Source organism: Trachypithecus francoisi, unplaced genomic scaffold (assembly GCF_009764315.1).
Source record: "Trachypithecus francoisi isolate TF-2019V2 unplaced genomic scaffold, Tfra_2.0 Lachesis_group2, whole genome shotgun sequence".
In the NCBI taxonomy this organism is placed as follows: domain Eukaryota; kingdom Metazoa; phylum Chordata; class Mammalia; order Primates; family Cercopithecidae; genus Trachypithecus; species Trachypithecus francoisi.
This window is the reverse complement of record NW_022681465.1, coordinates 54,929,433-54,949,237: the sequence shown is the minus strand read 5'-3', so window position 1 is coordinate 54,949,237 and position 19,805 is coordinate 54,929,433. Positions and strand designations below refer to the sequence as shown.

The window sequence follows — 19,805 nt, the reverse complement described above, 5'->3', positions numbered from 1 at the left end:
TATCATCGTTCTTAAGCAACTTTAAGATACAATCTAATTAGCCTTTAGATCTTTGGAATTTACAGTTCACTACCTTCCTTTACTTTACAGTATACTCCCCTCTCCTCCATTTATGAGTATGGTCATATCCTAGGACTCTTTACTGAACAACTAACTCCCTTGCCTGACATCTTTCTTATTTCTCATGACACTTACAAAAATTACTCTATATTCCAACCAGGGTTTTCTAGGATCACAATTCCACCATGTTTACTTAGTACATTATTTCTCTATTAGTTTATGACTAAATAGCCTCTGCCCCTGCTTTGTGGCACTGTCAACATTTTATTTCTCGCTCCAATGTCTTAAATTTATATCATAAAGCCTACTTTGTTAATTTCCATTTCTTTGATCACCCTCTAGCCAGCCAATCTTTCTGTTTTAAAGCACAGATTTCCTGGAGAGAAACACAGAACAAGGTTGACAAGATCCAAAATGTAATCGTGCTCTCCAACTTCCACCTCATCTTAACTAATATCTGGAAGCATTTTTGGCTCAGCCTTTATGAAAGCCTTGAAGCTTACTGGTAATGTGTCAGTAAACCCAGTAAACTTCATGGGGGACAAAAAGCCCTGATTTATAGTATTTGCCAGTTACTGTGGTATAAATATTTCCACATGGCAGATTTTAAGCTAACAGTGGTTTAACAAACAGCTCATGAAATTCCTGAATATTTAACAATGGACTCTTGTGAGCTGGCACTCATGGTGATGACACCATCCTGAGTAAATATTCTGTCTTCCTGTCATACATTGAAACTATCGCGCTCTTGCTTTACCTTCATTTTCAGCTCAACATTCCATTATTTACAGATTTAAATTTTCAAGTATTCATCCCAGATAGGAAAAAGCAAACTTTCTATTTATTTCCAAAGGTAGCTTTTTCCCAAGTATTTCCTTCTTAAGTCCTTGCTCCTTTTATATTATTTATTTTATTCTTTTTATTTATTTTTTGAGATGGAATTTCGCTCTTGTTGCCCAGGCTGGAGTGAAGTGGCGCAATCTTGGCTCACTGTAACCTCTGCCTCCTGGGTTCAAGCAATTGTCCAGGCTCAGCCTCCCAAGTAGTTGGGATTACAGGTGTATGCTATCATGCCCAGCTAATTTTTGTATTTTTAGTAGAGATGGGGTTTCACCATGTTGGCCAGGTTGAGGTCTTGAACTCCTGACCTCAGGTGATCCACCTGCCTTGGCCTCCCGAAGTGTTGGGATTTACAGGCATGAGCCACTGCACCTGTCCTCCTTTTATATTTTTAATTTCTCCTTCTTCATGATTCCTTCAAACAGTTAAATATAATAAACATTTAAAAATACTTTTTAAAATGTTATCTCAACTAGTTGTTCAATTTTTTTCAATTTTTTGCCCTGTCAAGCTCTTTAATTTTGGCATATGCTGTTTCTATTTCATAGTCTTTGATGTCTTTATTAAAAATCAGCATTTGGGCTCCTAGCCCTAGGACTAGTAGTGTAAAGGATGTAAAATATAACAATATAGGTAGAAGTACCATGTGGGTACAGAAGACATATTTGAGCTGGACAGCTGGGACTTACAGAGAGTAGATGCCCATCAGAAAGACAAAGAGAAGAACTGCTATAAAAAACAAAGAAAGAAAGAAAAGAAATCATGGTTTATTCGGAAAATGCTATGCTATGGTGTATAGCTGCTATAGTGTGGGGCTTATAGGGGGTTGTGGTAAAGGGTGAGGCTGCACAGTCAGACTATGAATGAATTTATGCTGTAGGAAGTAAGGAGTCATGGGTTTTATAGAGACACGTTCAAATGTATGTTTTTAACATCTTTTTTTATTTTTAAATATTTTGTACAGACAGAGCCTCATTTTGTTGTCCAAGCTGGACTCAAACTCTTGGCCTCAAGATATCCTCCTGACTCAGCTTCCTGAAGTGCTGGGATTATAGGCATGACCCACCACACCTGGCCCTAAATTTATGTTTTGGAGAAATAAATCTAGAGGCATCATGGAATATGAATACAAGTTAGAAGACCATTGGAAAAAATCCAGGCAAGAGATGATAAAGAGTGATAGGCAGTGCTGATGAAGATAAGCAGGAGTAGGAGAATCTGAGGGTCATTTCACAAAGTACTTGGCAGAGCTTGGTGACAGACTGGGTATGGCAGACAAAGAAAGGAAGAAGTTAAGATAATTCCTAGGTTTTCAACTTGGTGACTGGGTAGATGATGGTGCTACTCATTTATACATAGGGAATTCAGGAACTGGGGCAGGTTTGGGGAAATGTCTGATTATTGGATTTGAAGGCACCAGTAGACACTGAGGTAGATATGATAAACAAACTTTTAGAAACACAGGTCTAGAACATACCAGAGACCAGGGCTAAGGATACAGCTTCAACTGAATAAATTTCTACTTTGTGCTGGACAAGATACTTGATCTAGGATTCAACTAGATTTTTGGTAGTTGAAACAACATGGTAACATTTAAAAAAAAAAAAAAAAAAGGCAGCCAAGAAATATAATTAGAAAACATTGCCAATTAAGAATGGGTGGAGACCAGGCATGGCAGTTCACACATGTAATCCCAGTACTTTGGGAGCTGAGGCGGGAGGATTACCTGAGCCCAGGAGTTTGAGACCAGCCTGGGCAATATGGCAAAACCTTGTCTCTGCAAAAAAACAAAACAAAACAAAAATTAGCCAACCATGGTGGCATGTGCCTCTAGTCCCAGCTACTCAGGAGGCTGAGGTGGGAGGATTGCTTAAGCCCAGGAGGTGGAGGTTGCAGTAAGCTGAGACTGCACCACTTGTACCACTGCACTCCAGCCTGGGCAACAGAGTGAGACCCTGTCCTGACCCACTCCCTCAAAAAAAAGAGAGAGAGAGAGAATGGTGGATATGTGACTGCATGAAAATCAGGAGAAATATAAAAAGTCAAGCAAGCTAGATTTTTTAAGAAGGAGGTGGATGCAGTGATTAGGAAATATCTAAACTGGGTTTATTCTTGAACGCTAACAGGCTTTTAAGCTTTTTACATTTCTGTGGTACACCTAAAAGTAAATAATAAAAAAGTAATAAATATATGGAAAACTAAAGAAACATTATTAAACTGAAAAAAGAAAAGATACTAAGACAAAACCAAGGAGTCAAATATCTCAAAAGTTCGGTACGATGAGGACAGAAAGTAAGTCACTGTGTTTGGTTGGGAAGTAGAAAGTCACTAATAACCTTCAGAATAGGACTTTCATGGGAATTGAAATGGGTTGAGAAGTAAATTCAATAAACTTCCATTCATTACCTGTTATGTTTCAGGCACTTCATTGCCACATGGTGATGAAAAAGACAGAAAGGCCAAGAAATTAATTATCTAGGAGAAGGTGGTGAGGGAGTGGAAGTGTGGGAGACATGGGATGGTGGCTGGAGACTGAGGAAGGGTTGAGAGAAGTTTTGTAGTGGTAACCCCTCCCAACTCTAGAGGAGTGGAGAACTAGGGCTTTCAGGTTGTCTTGGGATTTTGTTCACGGCACGGCACTAGAGGAAAGTTCCAGTCAATGGAAAGGAATATAAAGACTCATCTGAAAGAGTGAATGAGTAGGATATGCAAAGAAGTAACAAGAAATAGAATAAAGAGAATAGATAGGGACAGGCGTAGTGGCTCACATCTGTAATCCCAGCACTTCGGGAGGCTGAGGTGGGTGGATCACCTGAGGTCAGGAGTTTGAGACCAGCCTGGCCAACATGGTGAAACCTTGTCTCTACTAAGAATACAAAACTTAACTGGGCATGGAGGTTGGTGCCTATAATCCTAGCTACTCGGGAGGCTGAGGCAAGAGAATCGTTTGAACCTGGGAGGTGGAGGTTGCGGTGAGCCGAGATTGTGCCACTGCACTTCAGTCTGGGTGACATGAGCAAAATTACATCTAAAAATAAATAAATAAATGAGAGAGAGAGAACAGATAGAAGGGTCAGAATTGAAAAAATATATATATATTTCTATTTCGGAGGTAAGAAGAAAGAAGGGTGACTAAAGGTCTGATAACATTGGAAGTAAGGGGCAGAATCTGAAGAAATGTGGATCTAATGGTCTCTTCTTCTCCTCTGTAAAATATGACACAATTTTAGCCTATAGAGAAGGGGCCAAACATAATGTAGGTGCAGAATGAGAATAAAGAATTGCAATAGTATTCACTGAGGAGGACAAGAAAAGTAGCTAAGGAAGAGTGAAAAAAACAAACTGCTGGTAAAGCATCAGGGAGGACCTGGCTGAGGTTGAACATCACAGATCCTAATTATAACGTGTCAAGCATAAGGAAAGAAATACGCATTAGACATTGTAGAAGAAGCAAAGGTGTCCCACAAATACTTCAAATTTAACGTTCAAAAAAACAAAAACCAAAGCCCCCAAACCTCATTGCCTACCTCTACACCTGCTGCTTTTCCTATGATCCTAGCTCAGTTGTGTTATTCCCATTCTCCCAGCTACCTGGATTCAAAGAGTTGAAATCACCTTCAACTCTTTCCTTCTCTTTATCCTAAATCCTCCTTCTAACCCTACCCTATACTTTATATCAAATACCTATTAAGATGAAGTGAAAGGTAAAAATGAAGATGTAGAAGATAAGCAAAAATAGAGGACTAGAAAGTCAGAAACACAGAATTTGAAGAACTTATTATTTGACAGAGAATAAAATTAAGGGCCACACATACTGTCTGGCTAATCTAGACAGATCACTCAAAAGCTGTGATGAGAATCCAAATATTCTGAAATGTTCTGAGTCCCAATACCCATAATTGTGGTGCTCTGGTAGAGGGCAGAGGGCTTTCATTTTGTTAAATGATCTGTAACATTTTAGATAAGTGCCTTTCTTCAACTGTGAAGTTTAAAGCTATCTTACAAGCACTGGTTTACTAGAAATAAGGGAAGATAATATCAAGACATTATCTGTGCCACATGAAATTAAAAAATTCTACTACATTTTAGTGCTTTTTTAAAAAAATGAGCACCTATTTGTATAGAGCAGAGCCTATTTGGAGTAATGTGTTCATATTTCCTTTAGGCTTAATCACTATTAATAGATTCTTATATTTTCCTTAAAGGAATTTCTCTTTTTCCTCTGACAAGTAAGCGAATTAATGAATACAATGCTACACTGAACATTTGTTGTTTCTGCCTATCCCCTCTTTTACTATCCATTCCTTTAATTTTCTTTGGTGAACTATTTCTGCCTTATTTTTTCTCCATGTGGCTTGGATGGGACTCAGGATGACATTATTTAAACTTCTGGAACCAAATGTGCTCAAAACCAAAAATATACCTGGACTTTTCAGAGATATGATCCAGTAATACTCTTTTTCAGTACAAGTCTAGTTTGGTTGGTTTTCTGGACCTTGTAATCAAAAAGTGTCTATTTTCAATAAAATGCTTGATAATGATCAGAACCTGCTGCTTAGCCAAACCAAAGATCACAATCCTTTGTAATAAAGATGAAAAATGAAAAGTTATAATTAGGGAGTTTATAAATAAACCTCTAAGTAAGAATCTGAGACCAATACTGACTATAATGCTCAGAGGTAAGAAAATTAAAAATAAAAATCATAACTTTTATTCGGAATTAAAAATATGAGTTTGCCCTTAAAAATGTTTTTCCTGCTGTCATATAAAAGACTGCCACAAATATTTTTGACCAAAACACTTTTATATGACAAAATTGTGGACAAAGATTAGGCAATAAACACATATATTATGGATAATGACAAACAGGTTTCATACTTTCAGAGAAGTGACTTACAAACATGGAAAGTAGAAAGGCTAGACTGAACCCTGTAGGGATGGACTGAAATGGAAGCATCAGTGTGCACTCATGCACATGAGGTAAAGGTATAGATATGTGTGGCTATGTGTATACACATAGATATATTTCCTAGTTCTGTTAGTTGAGAGGGTCTAAAAGTTGTATTACTCTAGTGGGTTCTAAATACCAATATCCACTGAAAGAACCCCAAGCTCCTTAAAGAAGTGGCTGTTTCCAGGGCTAAAAGTGGGAAAATATAAAAAGAGCTTCAAAGTGCTCAGAAAATAATAGGGACATGTTAGAAGGTTAAGTGATCCAGCTTAAAAGGGAAAACTTGGAACAATTTTAGCATCCTAAACACAGAGAATAAAATAATTCATGAATATATCTTATATACATAAATGAATATGAATGGAAAAGAAAAAACAACTGTTATAGTTAGCTAACTAATAAATGGAGAAGAAAAGACAGAATTCAAAATATCCATTTGACAATCAACGAAGTAAAAAAGTGATTCAGGCAAGAATCATCAATAGATGTCCAAAACAGCAGATGGACATCAATAGATGTCCAAAGTATAAGGAGGAAGAGGAGACTTACTATACATTCAAAGTGTGTCTCTAAGTTAATAAGTACAAGAGGAAAAATAAAATAGTGATTTTATAGTGGAGAAGCCTGACAAGCACCGCCTTAACTAAATGATCAAAATTAAGATGAACAATAATGGGACAAATCATCATGTGTCTCCTGAAATGATGAGAAAAACACATTTTTTTTCTTTTTTTTTGTTGGAGACGGAATTTCACTCTTGTTGCCCAGGCTGGAATGCAATGGCAAAATCTCGGCTCACTGTAACCTCTGCCTCCTGGGTTCAAGTGATTCTCCTGCCTCAGTCTCCAGAGTAGCTGGAATTACAGGCGCCTGCTACCACACCCGGTGTATTTTTAGTAGAGATGGGGTTTCACCATGTTGGCCAGGCTGGTCTCGAACTTCTGACGTCAGGTGATCCACCTGCCTCTGCCTCCCAAAGTGCTGGGATTACAGGTGTGAGCCACTGCGCCTGGCCAAAAACTACAAAATTACTTCTGTAGTATCCCTGACAAATATGTATAAACTAAATCTAATCAGGAGGAAATACATAAAACCAAATTATAGACATTCTAAATAATCTTGCTTGGAGTTTTTTAACTCTAAGGTTAAGAAAGACGAAAACAAACAAACCTCCCGCCCCAAACAAAAACAAGCTGAGAAACTGCTCCAAGTTAAAGGAGACAAAGAGACATGAAGGATGAATGTAACAAGTAAATTCAGATTTTCTTTTGTTAGAAAAGATTATTGGGCCAATTAGTGAAATCTGAATAAGATCTATAGATTAGAAAATAGCATTACATCAAAGTTGATTTCCTGGCCGGGCGCGGTGGCTCATGCCTGTAATCCCAGCACTTTGGGAGGCTGAGGCGGGCGGATCACGAGGTCAGGAGATGGAGACCCTCCTGGCTAACACGGTGAAACTCCGTCCCTACTAAAAATGCAAAAAATTAGCCGGGCGTGGCGGTGCGCGCCTGGCTGGGAGGCTGAGGCAGGAGAATGGCGTGAACGCGGGAGGCGAAGCTTGCAGTGAGTGAGCCGAGATCTCGCCACTGCACTCCAGCATGGGCGACAAAGCGAGACTCCGCCTCAAAAAAAAAAAAAAAGTTGATTTCCTGATTTTGATCATTTTACTGGGGTTATAAAAATTATATGTTAGTTTTTTAGGAAATATACATGCAAGCATTTAGGGATAATGTTTCAGGAAATTTAAACAGTTTAAAAATATGTTTATGTAAAGAGAGAAAATCATAAAGCAAATATGGTAAGACATTAACAATTGGGAATCTGGGTGAAGGGCATATGGAAATTCTTTGTAGTACTCTTGCAATGTTTAAATCTGAAGTTATTTCAAAATAAACATTTAAAAGAAAAAATAGTAAACAGAACATTTGAAAACAGCAAAAACAAAACAACTACTTTAATATGCTGCCTTGAGGAGTCAGAGACTAACTGTAGTGATACAAACTGAAAAGTGTCTTAATATTAAATATGGGCAGGAAGTCTAAGAAACTTGGAATTCAACATAATTTGGATAAGTTGTCACCACAAAATGATCAATGGTTTTGGGGGAAAAATACCTCCTTAATACTTTTTGCTTCTGTTTCATAGAAGCCCTATGTCTTTGCTAGAAAGTCATCCGTTATCTATGATTTTTTTTTCCTTGTTCTTATAATGGTCATTTTCAGAGGCATACTTTTCCTTTGCATGCTCAGAATGATGACTACTTTCTCTTTCTAAAAGAAAACGATAGGCTTCCTCCACTTCTTTTCCCTATTCACATACTTTGAGTAAGGGTAGATGTTTGCACAATTGATATATATTCATGGAGGAGACTGCTTTCAGCTCCATTACTTGCCTACACGTGTGCTGATCAAATGCCCATTTCAGACTGGTGGACAGCAGGTGGATGTGTACAGCTTTTACCCTAATTGCTAATGTTTCTCAGGGTCTAAAATAATGCAGAACTGCTAATGTGTTACAGCGCATTCTCCTCCTCACAGTGCCCAGCGCTATGAAATCCTAAAGAGATGGAGTACCTAAAAAACTAAAAGTCATCAGAACACAGAGCTCTCTTCTCATTTATACTGTTTACTTGGATAATATACCCCATTGGTACGATGCAACATCCTTGTCAATATCAACTGCTCAAACCCTGTCTACCTTCCTAGGTGCCTTGTGGGAGATATAATCTTTGGATGAGTATGTAAAAGAAAGTACTTATAGAGGTGGGTAGTGGTGGGTGTGATTTGTACTCTGGTTGCCTGCAATGAGCAGTAAAGCGATGACTGGCTGATCTGACAATGAGGAATATGAGAAGGGTTTTTGTGCTTCTAGGTGGGAAGGTTTACATAGTTAAGGTGAGCCACTGGTTGTGCTTTTCCATCTAGCTTCATAAGACATGCAGATAATGGATATTCTTTCCAGATTCTGGCACTGGGAAGACTGTTGGAGCTTTCTGTGTTACAAAAAAGATTTTCTTGCATTCTGATTATGGGTATTTAAATACGAAGTTAAAATAAATTATCTTGACCTGCTAGACACTTTTCATTTTAAAGTGAAATCTTGAATGAATTCGTTAAGTCAAATAGTAAGAAGCTAACAGATAGTAAGAAGCAAACTCTTCTAAAGCATATAAGCAAACTAAAAGAATTTTGAAGGTGTAAAGGTATTCTATTCCAACACAATCTGGCAGGACACTATTTTAGAAGAAAGGTTTGTTGAAATTAAATAGTACACTGAAGACTCAAATGGAAGCAACATCATTCTTTTCACTTCAAATAATTTCAGTTACTTAGCAAACATCACAGCTATTAAAATTAAGAGAAAAGCAGAGAACATAAATTAACATTTAAAAAAATATATGACAGTTATTTATTTGAGCTGAAAGTGATTCCCGCTTTAAAATAGTAATGGATTTAGGATGATTCTTCCTATACCCTAACCTTAAACATTGGATCAGTTTGATATTCATTTAACATTAAGGCCACTGCTAGCCAATGAAGATACCTTTGTACATATTAGCAAAAGGCATCCTCTTTGGGTAGATGACCACTGACTTCACAAGGGGATCACAGGTTGTATTTCATTCTCCTACTGACTCCCTTGACCCAGGAACCTTTGTGCAGTGCACATACTACACAGATGTACATGGCAGGCTTCTCTCACATATCGAAGAACTCAAGGTTTAAAGACAAGGAGGAAAACATCTCCAGGATCACAACATTAAAATCATATTAATTTTAAGACCGATAGCTTAATTTTCAACCTGTGCATATATTTCTGTGACATTATTAAGATAGATAACTATTTGTGCCATCAAACCACTGCAACAAATATATAAAGAAAATTCCCAAGATATCAGGTATACATAGAGATGTACAAGGATGGCAATTTAGCTAACAGGTACAAGGTAAATGTGGGAATGCTTTCTGGGGCAACAAGGAAGTAAACCTAGATGTAACTGATATAGCAAATGAAATCATAATAATTTGACTTCTTCTAACAGAAGTTGATAGTATTTGGCAACTTAGTGATTATTAATAGTTATTTTAGGAGATGAAACCATTTTGTGACACAGATCGCTATTTATAGGCTATTGTAGTATATACTTAAGTCACACTATTTCAATTTTTATTTTTGAAAGGCTTGTTGACAACAGAATGCATGTTTATATTAGACCTTGAAATGAAAGAAAATTATGTAATTTCAAAAAATTATGCATCTTTTTCTAAAATATATATTAAACTTCTTTTTGAATGATTACTTAAAAAAAGGTTACTACAACCACCTGCAAGGTTTTCAAAAAGCAAAATGTTTTTGTGATTTTTGTTAAATGTTACAAAATGCAAAATACTTTAAAAAAATATATATATATACTCACTGAATTGGCATTTGTTGGGTTTGGCCAAGGTCTACCACCACCTGGACCCCTACAAAACAATTTGATAAATGAAATTTTAACCTATGCTTTGAATGTTTCACAATAATCAATGACAAATCATAAAATATTAACATTTACAATTCGGTTACCATACAGTTCTAGTTTGGCACTGAAATTACTCTCTTTATATTTATTTTAATACCTTTTTATATTAATTAAGTCCCCCAATTTTATCCTCCCATGGAAAAGTTTTCTTCCCAAATTGAACTGCTTTTAGAAAGCCCAGTCTTATGTTAATATTAAATGGTTATTGTTATAAAGATGGTAATCACTCATAGGAGTAAATATATACATATATTGAAATTATAAAACACACTTCTGCAGTGAAAAGTGTTATGAACCAAATATAAACTATAATCTTGTGATATCAATATAAGAGCTTCCTGTATCTCATTCAAAATAAAATTTGTAAAACATCAATATATGTGAAATGATTGCTCTTATTAAGCGATAAGCAAATAAAGATACATAAAAGGTATCTAAAGTTGACACCTTTTAAAAAACCACAGAGTATCACAGATTACTTTATATATTTATTAATCTATCTTTCAATGCTACTGATGATTTAGTTACTATTAAACGGGAAATCCCATTTCTTGTTCTCATAATTTCAGTCCAGATAGTGGCCAGAGTAAATCCTAGAAAAAATGGGAGATAATCTACGCCAATATATTACTTCATTTTAGAGTAAAGAAGAATGTTCTGTATTCCACAGCTTATAAGGACACAGAGCTTTTGAAGCAAAATTAATGCCCAATTAGTTAAATCAAAAAGGTCTCTTGTCCTGATGCTTTAGTACTAAGTTGTGTACCTGAATAAATACTGTTTTATGAAAAGCAGACTACTGTCAGTCTCCTCTAATTAGGGTCATTTAAAATTCCCCTTCCTTTGAATCACTATGACAATGAAAATTTTTAATTAAAAAATCCCTTGATTCTAGAGACTTTAAACCTAAAATTCTAAATCAGGAGTGTCCAATCTTTTGGCTTCCTTGGGCCACACTGGAAGAAGAATTGTCTTGGGTTACACACAAAATACACTAACACTAATGACAGCTGATGAGCTAATAAAAAAAAAAGAATCACAAATAAAATCTCGTAATGTTTTAGGAAAGTTTAAAAATTTGTGTCGGGTCACATTCAAAGCCATCCTGGGCCATATGCGGCCCACAGGCCACGGGTTGGACAAGCTAGTTCTAAATGTTAGATAAAGAGGCTGTGCAAGTTAGTTATTATATTACCCATATTTGCATGGAATATTTAGAACTATTTTTAGTTTCGTTTTGAGATTCCCTAGGGGTGTGAGCAGCAGGGAAGGGAATGAGTCCTGTCCCTGGGCTCTATTAGGAAAGCCCAAGTGGAATTTTTTCCCAATTCAGTTTAAGGTATAGAAGATACCAGTGGGGACTTGATAAAATGTTGTGCATAGGGATAAAGAAGGTGAGGGGCATTTGTATTGATTTTTTTTGGAAATTGTTGCCTCTCCAAGATGATGATGATGATGATGATGACTTTACAATTAATTACTGGAACACTTTAGAAAAATGATTTTACTTATAGGATTCAGTGTCCCAATGGATAGAATCTAAGGTAAAACATAAGATATGTGTTGACCAAGTAAAACATTTGGGTAGTAAGGTACATTCATATGATTTCTTTAATGTTAAATAAAACACAGTAAAAAAAACTTGAGAACATTTATCTTAAAACAACATAAAAGTACACCATATGCAGATCCTGGCAAAATTTATATGTAATAATGTTATGTAGATAACCTTATAATTTTGAAATATCATAATCAAACAAGTACTGTATGAATAAAATGCATAAATATAATAAAGTATTTTTATTTTCAAATTTGTCTAACGTTAAACATGCTAACCTAAATGTTAAAATATTAAATATTTAATTTAATTGTATTAAATTAAATGTTACATTTATGTCATAACATTATATATTTCAATTTGATAAATACCAATCTAGTTCCAACATACTATGTATTTCATAATAAATTTCATTTTACTATTAAGTATTAATAATTCACATGGATAAGTTAAATTTCTCCTAACATTATCATTGTGTTTGAAAATACTTTAAGTTTCACAAGTGTTTTATATAAAGTGAGGGTTACAGTAGGGAGCAGTTCTATTAGAACAACTACTTAAGCTCAGTAATTCCCACTCCTTTTGAGGGCCCTCAGTATTATTAAGAAAGTAATTTATAAACTATAACATAGGAATCATTTTGAATGAAAATTTCTATATAAGTATGGTTTGAAGTAGAATCATGTTAGCCTCATTTAAAAATGAAGAGAGGCTGGACATGGTAGTTTATGTATGTAATCCCAAAGCTTTGGGAGGCCGAGGCGGGTGGATCACTTGAGCTCAGGAGTTCAAGACCATTCTGAGCAACATGTCAAAACTCCATCTATACAAAAATACAAAAATTAGCCGGGCATGGTGGTGCATGCCTGTGCTCCCAGCCACTCAGGAGGCTGAGGCAGGAGAATTGCTTGAACTGGACAGGCAGAAGTTGCAGTGAGCTGAGATCGTGCTACAGCACTCCGACCTGGGTGGAGAAGCCTGAATTTTTTGGTAAGCAGGTTGATTTTGATGAAACCAAATCAATCACTATTACCAAAGAGAAAAATTCTCTCTTTTTTTTTTTGTTTTTGGTTTGGGTTCTTTCACCTAGGCTGGAGTGCAGTGACAGGATCTCGGCTCACTACAGCCTCCACCTCCCGGGCTCAAGCTATTCTCGTGCCTCAGCCTCTCAAGAAGCTGGGATTACAGACACCTGTCAACATGCCTGGCTCATTTTTGTATTTTTAGTAGAGATGGGGTCTCCATATATGTTGCCCAGGCTGGTCTCAAACTCCTGACCTCAAGTGATCCGCCTGTCTTGACCTCCCAAAGTGCTCGGATTACAGGCATGAGCCACCATGCCTGGCCTGAAAAATCCTCTTTCTTCTGTTATTCATTATCATTTTATTTCAAAATGATAACTACACAAACTTCATAATTCTGTAGGATATAATATAGAACAAGAAGATCCTCTGAAATCCTTTTGGCTTCTTAGTATTGCTTAATAGAAACGTATACAAAGTTGAGTTCGGGGTGCTTTAATACTAAATCCTAACTTCTTTGGCAACTTGTAAAAATGTATTTAATTTAGAACTACATGATTATTCAAATTTCCTTTAAACAATTATCTACAATGCATTAAAAATTTATATTTTGGTCATAACTTATAAATGCTACTTTAAATTACTTAAATTTAGCTTTTGCTTCTAAGATACTAGTTACAGAAACATAGAAAGTAAGTTTTTAAGTGACACAATATAATTTATCCTAAGTTTAGAGCATGAAAACAAAGTTTTTTAAACAATAAAGTTACCAAATTTAGTTCCAAATGATTTATTCTGCAATAAACAAAAACAGCTGTCAGTTAGAATATAGTATTTAATTACTTTAGTGACCAGGGTTGGGAATTTTTTATTGTCATCCTACTCTTACGGCAAATGAGAAAAAATGACAAGCTAAAGAAAAATTATCCAGATATGAGTCTCTGGTATGTTCCTCCTAACTCCTAACACATACATATTTTTGTTATTTAAATAGTTTAGTTAGTTCAAGACAGAGCTTAAGGTAACACCCTTCTAATGTCTTTTTCTTCAATTTTTAAGGAATATGCAAAATTCCTTAATGACATGAAGCTACAAATACGTTAGGAATACTGTGTGTATGCATTACAGTTAGACTTTGTTTTAAAGATAATAAATTACAAAATGAATTTCAATAAAGCTTACCCTATTGAGTGCAACGGAGATAATGTGTTTCACTTTTTATGTCTCTAAACAAACCTTTGCTTTTTTGGGGCCAATATCAATATAATAGTTATACTCTTATAGAGCGTTCATGCTTGAGAAGTTTCCCTACTAGAGGAAAATATTTACAAGTGTAAAAATGTAAATATTCACATTTCATTGTCCTTGAAGGAATCCTGATTTATAGAAAACTAAAAATGGTATATAGAACCTTACATAAAAGAAAATAGTAACAAAAAATGGAGATCAGAGTCTGCCAGGCTTAAAGGTTCTTTACAAAGAAATATTATATTAATAGTAAAATATTATGTAATCAAAAATACTTAAAAGTATCTGGGCATTAAACTTAAATAAGACACCCAAACCTAAATATCAACAAAAAGTAATCATATTAAAAATTTCGGCCATATTTTTAGTCTCCATAGTCTAGGAAATTAAATGCATGTACATGTATATGCTTAAGTATATCTGAGAAAGAAACTAGACAATTGGAAGCAGTTATTTTAATCTCTCAATGGTCACATAAAAACAATTTTTTTTCTCTGAACAAGCAAAACTAAGTGGATTTAAAGTTGGCTGTATGACCAATTATAATGCAGAGTAATGTACAAATGATATTAGATACATTCTTATTGAATGATCATTCTGGGGTGATCATGGTATTCAAAATACATACTCCTTACATTTATACCTAGTATTCAATATTATACCCCTTAACATCTGCATTTTAAAGTAAGAATCTCAAGTGAGTACATTTTATATATATCTCCATCCTATTGGTAAGAGCTTCAGCTTTTGACATAATAAGCAGAAAATGCCACTCACTCTTTTTGAAGCAACCATTAATACAAGGCCAAGCCTTTGAGGAATTTAAGAAGAGTCAGATTTCATGTGTATCCATTTTTACTTTAAAAGTAAAAAGACGTGATAGGAAAATCTGACCTACTTTCCCCCTGTTCTGTTAGTTTTAAGCCTAGCTGGTACCCACCTATTAACCTATTTTCTATTTCAGGCAAATTTGCTTTCCATGAAAATGGTTTCAGAAGCTTAAAAAAAATCCTACATAGATCAAAAGTGCTTATTTCACAGTATATCTTCAATGCCATTAAATGATGGCAGAGTTGTTTAATTTGATATATAAGTAATCAGAACACGAACTGATGGAAACATATTTCAGGAGACACCCACAAACGTATATGGAACACTTTCCTTATTTTTGGTAAATTTTCTTTAGGCCACAACATGAAACTGATCCTCTTGTGAATTAATGAAAGTCACTAACAAGCACCTTGTGTATATAAGACTTGGAGGGCAAGCTGGAATGAAAAATAAAAATTTCTTAACAAACTACATTATATTGGCTGATAGAAACAAACTACTCTCTTTGGGTTGGAAAGATGATTCCAATAAATATTTTAGTTTACTCCTTATCTAAGTGTGTCTGGAATTTTTCAAAACAAAATTCATCCTATACTATGGAAAGTTCTTTAATAGAGATTATAGTATATCACCAGAGAGAATTCTTCCTGTGTTGACAGTAGTCCCAACAAAGCAAAAGATATATAGATAGATAGATAGATAGATATAGATACAGATATATATGAGTTAAAATCCCCACTCATAGAATCACTATGTGTCTGTTAAAAATGAGGATAACAGTAGGTATTCAATTATCTACTTCTACAGAGTTAAGTCAAAGTCCTGGTGTCAGCATCTCTTCATACTTTATATAATATATGGAGACTGTACTTATCAAAATGAAATAGACTAAAAGCTGTTATTTATAGCACTTGAGACGAAAAAAAGTAAAGGTTGCAAGGGAACAAAGAAAACATAAGAGATTCTATTGTGAAAATGAAGCAAACACTACAGCTCATGTTTAGTTCATTTTTATACCACACAGAGACTGAGGTGCCTAAATTGTTTTACAAATTAATGTCATTTTAGAAGTTAGAAAATAGAACACTTTACTAAATAGAATAATATGGTATTATTTATATATATAAAAATCATCTACATAATAATGTAATATATAATATAACATTGCTTACATGTTCATTCCAGGCATTCCAGGGCCACCTAAAGCATTCAGTGGGGGTCTCATTGCACCTCCATAGTTCTGTAATGATAACCAAGGGTCAGACTACCACAAAACAAAAAAACAAAACCAAAGAGGAGGGGGGAAAGAAAGGAGAGCACGTTAATGATTTCCCTACATAACTCCAATTGGATAAGGCCTGTGTAATTCATTCTCTGAGGGGTCCACTCTTGTATTTTTGCTTGTATTTTAGCAATTACTTTGGTCTATGTCTTTTTAAAATCATGTGAATATGTATGACCACTGGAGCATGTTAAATGATTAAGGTATAGTTGCAATTATATTTCAATATATTTTATTAATATCCTAAGATATGTACAATAGTAAACATTTTCAAATGAAAAATATCATAAATCCAAAATTCAATTTTGAAAGAAAAGATTTATTCAATGTTTGAAATTGTCAGACCCAGAACAATGACATAAAGTCTGAAAACAAAACAAAACAGGTGAACCCAACACAAAAGAGTTAAATGCAAACTTCTATTCACAAAATAACATGTCCAACACAGAAATGCATTGATATACAAATACACAAAAATGTATAAAAACTAATGTATACTCAAAATATGTATGCATGAATTATATGACTCAATCAGCTTCTGTTAATATCTATCATGTGTATTCAACAGATAAAAACATTTTAATGTTTTAACATGTACATCTTATTAGATTAGTTTAGTTGCCATAGGGACAAAAAGGTTAATTTTATCATTATTATCTTAATGTATTTTGACATTATCAACAACTTTCACACTTGGCTTTCTGATACCAATATTCCTCCAACTCTTCTGAGTACTCTTCTTCAATTTCCTTTGCTAGCTCTTTTTTATTTTGCTAACCCTTTAAATGTTGCTTTTCTCCAAGTTCTAGCTATAGCATTCTTTTTAATAAAACACATTTATGAGTAATCTTATCTGCCACCATTTGTTCAACAACTACTTATATGTTAGGAATCTCAGATCTTTATATCTGATCATGTTGTCTTTCCTAAGCTCCCAGATAACTCATACATTGAACTTCATAGGATTTGTTTCCAACTGGATACCATCTTACTCACATCATATCTAAAAGTAAACTCAACATTATCTTCTCATGACTGAGTTCTTTGTACTGCCTTCCTCAGTCACTTCTGTGCTATCACCTTCCACACAATAGCCCAAGCTAAGAATTTCCAGGAGCTCCTTGATGTTTCTTCCTTTTCTTTCAAATTCCTGTATCTAGTCAGTTACCAAAGTCCATTGATTCTATTTATGAAATAGCTCTTGAAATAGTTCTCTCCTCTTGTTACTAATCTTTGTCACTTACTGAGACTACTGCACTGTCTTAATTGGTCTCTCTGATTTAGTCTCTCCTGGTCCCAATCTATTCTCCAAACTGCCTCAAGAGCTATCTTTCTAAAACTCAGTCTTCTTCAAGTCACTTAGAAGCTGTGATGACCCACACTACCTGTCAAGTAAATTTAAACTTCTCAGCATGGCTCTATGAGGTTATTCAAGGCTCAGCCCCAGCCTATCTTTCCTGTTCTCATTTTCTATAATTTTCACCTTTATTCCTTCCTCCCAACCATACCCTACAGACTACTGGATTTAAGTTCAGAAACACATAATAGACTTGTATACTCATGTTAACTCATCTTCCCTGGCCTTTAAGTAGTAGGTGCTCAGATGATAAGGAAATAAATCAAAGAGAGCAGGTCTATTGACTCCAGAGTGTAAGCCTCAATTGATAAATGACATTACCTAGTTACATGCTATTCTCATTATTTATTTACTTTTACTTTAAGGAAATCTTATTTAAATATCCAAATTTGTGAGCTATGGGACAACAGAATGATTTCTATTCACACTTGAGACACTGGTTAAAAGGATAGCTATTTTCCCTAACTTCTGGATCAGGCATGGTGGTGGCAGCAGCAGTACGAGCAAGGGGTCTCTGAGATAAAGGTTAGTCATTGGAAACAAAATCTGAATGGTAAAATATAATAGAAATGCTTCACAAGGAAAGTCTCCCCTCTTTTTTTGGTCTTAGAATATCTCTGTTTTATTTCCCCTCATTTTTGATCTTAGAAGATCTCCGTTTTATTTTATCAAGGAAAACGTTAATTTTCCTTATAGCTCTGGACACAGGTAGATAATAGTTTGAATCTCTGTTGCCACTGCCCCATTTCCTCTGCACCTCTCTCTCTATGTGTGTGATCTTGGACAAATGATTCTCCCAATGATTTCCTAATCTTAATTTCCTTATTTGTAAAGTGATAGTATTATCTCCCTTATAGGCTTGTTGGAGAATAAAATGAAATATAAAGCACCTGTCATAGTACTTAGTGAATTAAAAGCACGGTATTTGGTGCTCAAAAATTGTAACTGCTAATTCTTTTTTTCTTTTACCACTGTTAATAGGAAACCAACTTAAATGAGTCCTCTTTTCACTAGCTTCCATAGCCCTCAACTCTAACAGAATTACTTGCCTCTTTATGTAATGGCTCCACAAAAAGTATGTATAGTTATTATCTAGACTTTTCCCATTATGTAACAGTTTTTCTTTGTGTATCTACACGTCCTGCTAAACAATAAGTACCTTGAAGGCAGCATATCTAAGTTACTCATCTTTGTATACCCAGTGTTCAAGTATGGTGCCTGGCACACAGTAGGCCTTCCATGAATGATGAGCTAGTTGAACTGAATTGTCCCAGTAAATGAGTAAAAATTTTTCAATATATGCTTGATAGATTTGCAAAATATTTTCATTTAGTGAATAATCTAAAGCAAAAAGAAAGAAAAGAAAGAATAACAACTTGCTTTCCAAGTGCTATCAACAAAGGCAGAATGGGAAGACCTAATTTAGAATCACTGAATTTTAAAGCCGATGGCAACTATACAATTCCATCTGGTCTAATCTCTCTCCCACTGCAATGTTCCTGACAAAATGGCTATTCAGATTCTGCTTGGAAAGTTTATGAAGTCTTTCCATGGTTGGGCAATTTAATTTCTAGAAAGTTCTTCCCTGTACTGAGCTAAATTCTACTGCCCATCATAGATCTGAAAATATAGAATCAGTTTACTCTCTCCTTACCTGAGAGCCTATCATACATATATTGCCACCTCACCATTTTTCCACTCCAAGTATCTTATTTGGAAATCATATGTTCCTAGTTGTATATAACTTCTTTATCCTTCAGATTTCTAGAGAAACTAAAACTAGTTGGGTAGTTTTGGTTAATCACACGGCACTTACTGCCCGTAAGAACACAGGTTAGCTAAGTACATCTTATTACAAAACCAAGTAGAACACTGGTTTCATACACGACATTAGAAAAGATATTTTTCTTGATTAAATAGGTAGTTTTGTTTTTTTATTGAAAGGATACTAATATACTTTCACTTTAAAAATAATGTTGCACCACTGTATTTAGATTTAAAACAGATTAAGGGGTAGGGAAAAATATGCCTAGATTTGGAGCAAACCTTTTTTTCTTCATACATGCAATAAGTATTAATCATATGTTAACTATATTCTATGTATGCACTTTGCTCAAATCAACATAATCTA

The 19,805-nt window shown here is 34.9% G+C and overlaps 1 protein-coding gene across 8 annotated transcripts in view; it reads right to left on the bottom strand.

Moving 5' to 3' along the window:
• The window catches only part of SSBP2 (single stranded DNA binding protein 2), a 336,738-nt gene that overhangs the window by 35,774 nt on the left and 281,159 nt on the right, over positions 1 to 19,805 (bottom strand). For 5 of the 8 annotated variants that reach the window (XM_033179240.1, XM_033179239.1, XM_033179236.1 and 2 more), the window contains 2 exons: positions 16,208 to 16,299; positions 10,272 to 10,320 (listed from right to left, as the gene is read on the bottom strand). In XM_033179240.1, the coding sequence (XP_033035131.1) occupies positions 10,272 to 10,320; positions 16,208 to 16,299 (141 nt within the window). The remainder of the gene's footprint in view (positions 1 to 10,271; positions 10,321 to 16,207; positions 16,300 to 19,805) is intronic. The other 3 variants (XM_033179242.1, XM_033179238.1, XM_033179241.1) reach the window with 1 other exon arrangement.